This window comes from Salminus brasiliensis, chromosome 5, assembly GCF_030463535.1.
Source record: "Salminus brasiliensis chromosome 5, fSalBra1.hap2, whole genome shotgun sequence".
In the NCBI taxonomy this organism is placed as follows: Eukaryota; Metazoa; Chordata; class Actinopteri; order Characiformes; family Bryconidae; genus Salminus; species Salminus brasiliensis.
The window spans coordinates 53,866-62,500 of NC_132882.1; the positions used below are offsets into that span (position 1 = coordinate 53,866).

The window sequence follows — 8,635 nt, forward strand, 5'->3', positions numbered from 1 at the left end:
GAGGAGTTGATGAGAGCGGACAGAGAGGTGTGTAGTGGACAGGGAGGAGTGTAGTGGACAGGGAGGAGTGTAGTGGACAGGGTGGAGCAGAGTGAACAGGGTGGAGTGTACTGGATAAGGAGGGAGCAGAGTAGACAGGGAGGAGTGTAGTGGACAGGGTGGAGCAGAGTGAACAGGGTGGAGTGTACTGGATAAGGAGGGAGCAGAGTAGACAGGGAGGAGTGTAGTGGACAGGGTGGAGCAGAGTGAACAGGGTGGAGTGTACTGGATAAGGAGGGAGCAGAGTAGACAGGGAGGAGTGTAGTGGACAGGGTGGAGCAGAGTGAACAGGGTGGAGTGTACTGGATAAGGAGGGAGCAGAGTAGACAGGGAGGAGTGTAGTGGACAGGGTGGAGCAGAGTGAACAGGGTGGAGTGTAGTGGACAGGGTGGAGCAGAGTGAACAGGGTGGAGTGTACTGGATAAGGTGGGAGCAGAGTAGACAGGGAGGAGTGTAGTGGACAGGGTGGAGCAGAGTGAACAGGGTGGAGTGTACTGGATAAGGAGGGAGCAGAGTAGACAGGGAGGAGTGTAGTGGACAGGGTGGAGCAGAGTGAACAGGGTGGAGTGTAGTGGACAGGGTGGAGCAGAGTGAACAGGGTGGAGTGTACTGGATAAGGTGGGAGCAGAGTAGACAGGGAGGAGTGTAGTGGACAGGGTGGAGCAGAGTGAACAATGCAGGTGGCGAGGAAAAACTCCCTCATACTAAGAGGAAGAAACCTTGGGAGAAACCAAGACTGTGTGTGTGTGTGTGTGTGTGTGTGTGTGTGTGTGTGTGTGTGTTCTCTACCAGCTAAACACATCATCTGTTTCTGTTTTAAAGGTGATGCATGGCGATTGGAGGATGACAAAGAAGTGGAGCCACAGGCGACGGGGCCTAGTGGAGTGGAGCCTCGCCCTCGCTCTCAGTCTCCTTTCTCACACTTCCGGATTCGGGCGGCTTATTTAAGGAAGAGTGTTTCCGTCGATGACGAGCTGGATGTGTCAGACTATGACCCCACCCGTTCTGAGGGGAGGAGCTCCCGGAGTGATAAAGGAAAGCTTAAGAGAAAATTTGTGAGTGAAGTCAATAATATTATTATCATATTATATTAGAATTATCCTCCCTGCTATTATCATCACTGTTATTATCATCACTATTGTTATCATCACTACTATCATAACTGTTATTATAATCTCTACTATCATCACTACTATTATTATCACTGCTACTATCATCACTACTATTATCATCACTACTATTATCATCACTGTTATCATCACTACTACTATCATCACTGTTATTATCATCACTACTATTATCATCACTGTTATCATCACTACTACTATCATCACTGTTATTATCATCACTACTATTATCATCACTGTTATCATCACTACTACACCACTACACTATTATCACTGTTATTATCATCACTATCATTACCATCACTACTATCATAACTGTTATTATCATCTGTTATTATCATCACTACTACTATCATCACTAGTATTATCATCACTGTTATCATCACTACTATCATCACTATTATTATCATCACTATCATCACCATCACTACTATCATAACTGTTATGATCATTTCTGTTATCATCACTACTACTATTATTACTATTATCATCACTACTGTTATCATCACTGTTATTATCACTACTATTATCATTACTACTATTATTACTGTTATTATCACTGTTATTATCATTACTGTTATCATCACTACTGCTATCATCACTACTATTATCATCACTGTTATCATCACTGTTATCATCACTACTGCTATCATCACTACTATTATCATCACTGTTATTATCATCACTACTACTATCATCATTACTATCATAACTGTCATTATCATCTCTGTTTTTATCATCACTACTATTATCATCACTGTTATCATCACTACTATCATCACTGTTTTTGTCATCACTGTTATCATCACTACTATCATAGCTGTTATTATCACTACTATTATCATCACTGTTATCACCATCACTGTTATCATCACTACTATTATCATTACTGTTATCACTGTTATTATCACTATTATCATTACTGTTATTATCATCACTACTACTATCATCATTACTATCATAACTGTCATTATCATCTCTGTTTTTATCATCACTACTATTATCATCACTGTTATCATCACTACTATTATCATCACTGTTGTCATCACTACTATCATCACTGTTATCATCACTACTACTACCATCACTGTTATCATCACTACTATTATCATCACTGTTATCATCACTGTCATCACTACTACTACCATCACTGTTATCACTACTATTATCATCACTGCTACTATCATCATCACTGTTATCATCACTACTATCATCACTATTATTATCATCACTATCCTTACCATCACTACTATCATAACTGTTATTATCATCTCTGTTATTATCATCACTACTGTTATCATCACTGCTACTATTATCACTACTATTATATTCACTGTTATCATTACTACTATATCACTATTATTATCACTGTTATCATCATCACTACTGTTATCATTACTACTATTATCATCATCACTGTTATAATCACTGATATCATCGCTTCTGCTATCATCACTACTATTATCACCATCTCTGTTATCATCATTGCTATTACAATCCCTACTATTATCATCACTGTTATTGTCATCACTGTTATCACTACTATCATAACTGTTATCATCACTGTTATCATCACTACTATTATCATCACTGTTGTCTTTCATCACTGTTATCATCACTACTATCATCACTAATATTATAATCACTGTTATCATCATCACTGTTATCATCACTGTTATTGTCATCACTACTATCATCACTACTATCATCACTGTTATCATCACTGTTATTGTCATCACTACTATCATCACTGTTATCATCACTGTTATTGTCATCACTACTATCATCACTACTATTATCATTACTGTTATCACTGTTATCATCACTACTATCATCACTACTATTATAATCACTGTTATTATCATTACTATTATCATCAATGTTCATCACTATTATTGTTATTACTTTTATTATGACCACTATTTTCACAAGGCTATTGATGACAGGGTTATGGGTTTGATATCCAGACTTGGCAAGCTGCCACCCTTGAGAAAAAGTATATTTGTGTGTGTGTGTGTGTGTTTTCACTGCATGGATGTGTTAAAGCTGGAGGCCAAATTCCATCTGTGTCCAACACTAATGGTGAAGATTGGTGTCTTTGTCTTATATTATTACTATTAATATCACTAATTGTATGACCAAAACCACACATCCTGTGAGTTGCTCTTTCATGGTGCTCAGGATGTGTAACACACACACACACACACACTCACACACAGGCATGCTGGGGGGTTTGTTAATGTTTCAGTGGGAGTGCATTGTGAAGAGTAAACTGAGCCCTCATTACCTGCTGACTGCCTGTAATAGTGGATCAGGTGTGTCATTGGAACCTGACACACACACACATTGTGTTGTTGGAGAGTTGCAGTTTATACAGAGATGGGCAGCTGTCTAGACCTGATGAGTCGTCTCTGTTTAGGGGTAAGACATTTGTGTGTAAATATGTTATTATGAAAATAGACTCATTATGAACTGTGTTCTGCTCTCTGTATATTACTGCTGTGTGTGTGTGTGTGTGTGTGTGTGTATCAGCGTAATAAATATAGAGTTATCTGACATCAAATTACTGCCATCTACAGCATACACACACACACACACACACACACACAGACTTATAGTAGAACGCCTGCTCTGTGGTTGTCATACAGCCCCTCTCCACAGTGGTCCCAGTGATAGAGTGCACACCCCTCCATCACTGTGGTCTCCCTCTTGTTTCCTGAAGTCCACTACAAGCTCCTTGGTCTTGCTGACGTTAAGAGAAAGGTCCTCCTCTCCTCTCTCATCATCTTTGGAGCTGTGTCTGGCTGTGCAGACGTAGGACGTAGGTGTACAGGGAGTACAGGATCGGGCTGAGCACACAGCCCTGGGGGCCTCTGGTGTTGGGGGTCAGTAAGGAGGATGTGCTGCTGTTGTCCTGTCAAGAAGTTCTGGATCCAGCTGCATAGAGAGCTGTTCAGACCCAGATCCCGGAGCTTTGTGTCAAGCCTAGGAGGAACGGCAACAAGGACTATGCTGGCCGGGTGGCCCAGATGAATGGCGCTCCTTCAGTGTTTTCAAACAAAAGATCTGCGTTTTAAGTCCGGTTTGCGGTGAGTGATTGTCGATCCGATTTCCAGAAGTGTCTGTCGGCTATGCCAGCCCATCCCATGTCTCCAGCACCTCTGTGTGCCTCTTCTTCGAAGTCCCACTCCCCCCGCCTCTCGGATTGGACTGTCGTCAAGCACCAGCAGGTTCTCTTGCTCGTTCTGCTCCCAAGGCTGAACTCTTTTCCTCCTTAGGTGGTAAACAACCTGCTTGCATGGCCTTGGCGGCACTTCCCGATGATGTTACGCTTCCAGCGTGCTCCGGCCGGAATGACGTCGCCCAATTTGTTGGGTCTTCTCTAGACGTGGTTTTGCTGCCCTCTGCTGTTGCTGCTGGGTCTGTGCAGCCTGTGCCTGCTCCTGTCTCTTCTGTTCATCTGTCTGCTCTTTCTGTTTTCTCTCACCTCTCTCCTTCTCTTAACAGCCACGGACACCTTGTGTATTTCCTGGACGGTCAGATGGTCTGCAAAAACTTCAACCATGTTTAGCTTCCTCTTGCAAGCTGCTTCACGTCGGCTCGTATTGTGGTCAGGTGCACTCTCGCTCATGCTGCCCTCTGCTGCCCCCCAAATACGTCAGTAGCTGACCGCTCCAGTTTCTCTCCACTCCTGTCAATGTGTGCTGCTCTGGCAGGCCATCCCGATGCAGTCTTTGCCTGTTACTTTATGGAGGGTCTCTTTTTCGTCTTCTCCCCGAGCCTTGTTGCGCTGCCTGCCATAATCTTTTCTCTGCTTTGTCCGAGCTTGATGTCATTTCGGCGCATCCAGTTTCAGAAGTTTCTGAAGGCCCCCCCTTCTTTGTCCTACTGAATCAGTCCCATTGGCGTCACTACTTGCAAGTACTCGGGCAAGAAGTGCCTCGTTATTAATCTTTGGGCCCATGGTTCCACTGTGCCCTCCGTCAACAGTCTTATCCCCAGTTCGGATTTCTCGCTCTGCTATGCCACTGTGGACCACACCATCACCTTGATTAAGCTGGCTGGTCGCGGTGCTTGGCTGTCCAAGAACGATGTCATCACTGACTTCAAGGTCTGTCCTTCTCCACCTTGATTTGTGGCATCTCTTTGGGGTCTGCTGAGACGGCAAATTCTACTTTTCAGTTTGTCTCACCTTCGGTTGCAAAAGTCCGTGGCCCTCCCAGGCATTCCCAGCAAGCAGTTCTCCAGCTCTTTTCAACACATTTCATTGCCTTGGGATTCCCCTCACCGACAAAAAGACCATAGGACCTTCAACCTCTTTGGACTTCCTTGGTATCACCTTGGACTCTGTTCTGTTCCAAGCCTCCCTTTCTCAGGAGAAGCATGACCGTATCACTCACGCTCTCTTTGCTTTTCTCACTTCTAGCTGTACCAAACAGCAGATTCTCTCTCGTCTGGGCCACTTTAAAGAAATCATTTCTGTTAATATAAACAATAAAGGCTGATCCAGAACCGTATCACTCACACCCTTCGTTTGTCGTCTTACTTGGCATTCAGAACTACAAATACATTTGATTTTCAATCTTTAAATTACAATCTCAACTCAGTCCATATGAACCCCTTCTACATCATGTCAATTGAAGGCTTTCATAGAAAGCTCAACCAACAGACCCACTTTTTGTCACAGAAGTAGGATCGGCCATATCCCATCAGTGGTTCTACACTGTGTTGGGGTCAGGGGTGTAACAGTGTGGAGTGTGTTAGGGGTCAGGGGTGTAACAGTGTGGAGTGTGTTAGGGGTCAGGGGTGTAACAGTGTGGAGTGTGTTAGGGGTCAGTGGTGTAACAGTGTGGAGTGTGTTGGGGTCAGTGGTGTAACAGTGTGGAGTGTGTTAGGGGTCAGTGGTGTGACAGTGTGGAGTGTGTTAGGGGTCAGGGGTGTAACAGTGTGGAGTGTGTTAGGGGTCAGTGGTGTAACAGTGTGAGGAGTGTGTTAGGGGTCAGGGGTGTAACAGTGTGTGGAGTGTGTTAGAGGTCAGGGGTGTAACAGTGTGAGGAGTGTGTTGAGGGTCAGGGGTGTAACAGTGTGTGGAGTGTGTTAGGGGTCAGTGGTGTAACAGTGTGTGGAGTGTGTTAGGGATCAGTGGTGTAACAGTGTGTGTAGTGTGTTAGGGGTCAGGGGTGTAACAGTGTGGAGTGTGTTAGGGGTCAGGGGTGTAACAGTGTGGAGTGTGTTAGGGGTCAGTGGTATGACAGTGTGGAGTGTGCACACACACATACACATATACACACACATATACACACATAAACATACACATATACACACACATACACATACACATATACACACACACACACACATATACACACACATACACATACACATACACATACATACACACACACACAGGCAGACAAACACTTAAAACAAGAAGCCTGGGAATGGTTTCTACTGTGGCAGTGGTTGCTGAGGGTAACAGTGTGAAATGCTCATTAAGTATTTAGACACTCCCCCCCCCCCCCCAGCTCCCTGTCTGAGGGTGCATATAGCTGTTTTAGTTCGTTTTAATGCACACACACGCACAGACACACACACACACACGCACAGACACACACACACACACACACACACACACACGCACAGACACACACACACACACACACGCACAGACACACACACACACGCACACAGACACACACACGCACAGACACGCACAGACACACACAGACACAGACACGCACAGACACACACACACACGCACAGACACACACACACACACACGCACAGACACACACACACACACACGCACAGACACACACACACGCACAGACACACACACACACGCACAGACACACGCACAGACACACACACACACGCACAGACACACACACACGCACACAGACACACACACACACGCACAGACACACACACACACACACACACAGACACGCACGCACACACGCACACGCACAGACACACACACACACGCACAGACACACACACACACGCACAGACACACACACACACGCACGCACAGACACACACACACGCACACAGACACACACGCACGCACACACGCACACGCACAGACACACACACACACGCACAGACACACACACACACGCACAGACACACACACACACGCACAGACACACACACGCACTGATAGACTTTGGTGGTCAGGGTTTGTTGGCTTTAAAAGAACAGTTTGGAACCTAATTTATCATGTTTTATACCGCCGACTTTTATACAGAACCTGTGTTCTTTTAGAACCTTCTCTGTTTTATTATTTTTTTTTAATACAGTTAAACCATTTCATATAGACCAATCACAGTCAGGGGGAGGAGTCTTAATGGATCTTCTGCATGTGTGACAGTAAACTGTGTGTTTGAGTGTGGCGGTGCGGAGCAGGCGGCCTGCGCTGGTTCTGAGTGTGTGGCGGGTTATTACTGACTGATCAGGAAGCTTTAAATCAAAGTGCTGAAATAAAGGAAATACGCCTGAAAGTTTCACCATTTATTGCATATTTTACTTTGATTACAATTAAAGAACAATTAGCTGCTCAGTTGGCATGTTGCTTCCACCTGAAGAAGGTGGAGTCATGGTACTACACACACAGTAGTGCTTTAAGGGGACAGTATGTGAACACACACAGGGGGAAGGAGGACTGACCGAATTAAAAAGAGAATTGATAAGAGCAAGGATAGGTCAGTTAGCGGTTCTCTATTCATTTATTCTCTCAGCCCCGCCTCATTCCCATGTCTTCAGAAATGATGGTTCTGACGGAGTGTTTCCTGTTTCACTCTCCTCCTTCTTCTTCTTCTTCTATTCTGAGTTCTGAAGCTGCAGCTCCAACAGCAGGAAAACCTTTCTATTAGAATTGTGTCCTAACATCCAGAGAACAGGGTTCTCCTCATGGTTCCTCTCAGTGGTTCTCTCGCATGCTCTTGGGGAGGTTGTTCTGACAGTGTGTTTTTCAGTGATGGTCACTAGGGGGCAGTGTGGAGCTGTGCAGCTGTGGAGAACTGAATGAAGAGGCTGATTGGCTGTTGCTGTTTTTCTTTATGACAGCAGTGTGAACGCTGTTGAAGAGTGTGTGTATAAGAGTGTACATGGTGTGTTTCAGGAACTATAGTGTGTGTTCGTAAAGGTGTAAACACGTCTGTGTGAAGGTGGATGGGTGTGTTAGTGTGCTTTCTGCTTGAGGCTGCATGTTATTTTTAATAACTTGGAATTTGGTGTCTCCTCAGAGCTGTCTGTGTGTGTGTGTGTGTGTGTGTGTGTGTGTGTGTGTGTGAACTGGCAGGCTGTGTACGGTGGCTGAAGAATGCGTCCCTTCATATGCTTACAAACAGCCCCTGCAGACAGCGCCGCTACCGTGAGTGTAAATATGTGCCCTTTCAATCTGAGCGCTAATTTTAGCACTGAGTGCCATCAGAGCAGCAGCAGCAGGAGTGCTCCACCTCCAC

The 8,635-nt window shown here is 44.8% G+C and overlaps 1 protein-coding gene across 4 annotated transcripts in view; it reads left to right on the forward strand.

The window, feature by feature from the left end:
* The window catches only part of ankfn1b (ankyrin repeat and fibronectin type III domain containing 1b), a 151,964-nt gene that overhangs the window by 51,237 nt on the left and 92,092 nt on the right, over positions 1-8,635 (forward strand). For all 4 annotated transcript variants that reach the window (XM_072679182.1, XM_072679181.1, XM_072679180.1 and 1 more), the window contains one exon: positions 862-1,094. In XM_072679182.1, coding sequence (XP_072535283.1) covers positions 862-1,094 — 233 coding nt within the window. The remainder of the gene's footprint in view (positions 1-861; positions 1,095-8,635) is intronic.